The sequence below is a fragment of the Temnothorax curvispinosus genome, unplaced genomic scaffold (assembly GCF_003070985.1).
Source record: "Temnothorax curvispinosus isolate PA1 unplaced genomic scaffold, ASM307098v1 QBEX01007796.1, whole genome shotgun sequence".
Lineage (NCBI taxonomy): Eukaryota > Metazoa > Arthropoda > Insecta > Hymenoptera > Formicidae > Temnothorax > Temnothorax curvispinosus.
In genome coordinates this window covers 1-1,031 of record NW_020217576.1, presented here as the reverse complement: position 1 = coordinate 1,031, position 1,031 = coordinate 1, and the positions used below count along the sequence as shown (strand labels likewise).

Here is a 1,031-nt window from a genome sequence, read left to right as displayed (position 1 = left end):
TATATATATATATATATATATATATATATATATATATAAATTTTTTATACCGCTTAATTTATACATAACTATATTTTATACTATATGCAGTTGTATGCTTCAAATAACGTTTTTTATATCTCTACTAAATATATAATAAATTATAGTAATACACATATTTCATTCCATTGCACATGTTAAAGGATTAAATTATTTATACACACATTCGAGCGCACGTGTTATTAACGATCTAGTTAAAAAAATTTTTTAGTTTGATTAGAAAATAAATAATTTTTATAAAATATTCGAGTTTGTGTGTAACTCGAAATATGCCGTATGGTCGTTATATATTCTAGCTTCGCACATATATACACACAGCATTAATTACCTATATCGGAGACCACCATATCCTCGGCGGCATCCAGCTCGTTAAGTATTTCTCCCCAAGGATTGGTTAACTGAGTATGCCCCCAAGCGACGTATCCAGGCGGTGAGCCACGTGCCGGCGATACGCAGGCTACATATAATTGATTGTCGTTTGCTCTGGCACGCTGCAGCAGCGACCATTGTAGCGGGCCAGTGGTCATGTTGAATGCCGCCGGGTATATCAACATCTGACAACCTGACATCATCATAGGATGAAAGATGAACGTGAGAGACACGGTTTATAGGGCTTGTTAAGGGGGTAACGAGACTATCTCGATCACAATCTCGACTAACGATTCTTCTACAGATCTGTATAATTACATATATATAATACGTATCGTGTATCTATTCACCTTTGTTTCTGTATAATCGCGCCATTTCTTCAAATCTGATATCGTAGCAAATGCCAATGCCGATTTTGCAACCTTTCGCTTCAAACATGGTAAGGGACGTGCCGGCGGATAAGGCGTCACTCTCGCGAAAAGTGAATTTCCCTTTAATGTCGATGTCGAACAAATGCATCTGTAAAGAAGATAATGCTTAAAGTGCACTCTGTTTCATGTACCGTAACATTTGTTCATGTAGAAAAACGAAAGAAACCTTAATTTTCTCTCTCTCTCTCTCTC

At 36.4% G+C, this 1,031-nt stretch overlaps 1 protein-coding gene across 1 annotated transcript in view; it reads right to left on the bottom strand.

Moving 5' to 3' along the window:
- The window catches only part of LOC112457518 (omega-amidase NIT2), a 1,570-nt gene extending 549 nt beyond the window's left edge, over positions 1 to 1,021 (bottom strand). The window contains exons 1-2 of the mRNA XM_025020646.1: positions 759 to 1,021; positions 368 to 601 (exon numbers count right to left, since the gene is read on the bottom strand). Of these exons, the coding sequence (XP_024876414.1) occupies positions 368 to 601; positions 759 to 927 (403 nt within the window). The 5' untranslated portion in view covers positions 928 to 1,021. The remainder of the gene's footprint in view (positions 1 to 367; positions 602 to 758) is intronic.
- Between the last annotated feature and the right edge of the window lie 10 nt (positions 1,022 to 1,031).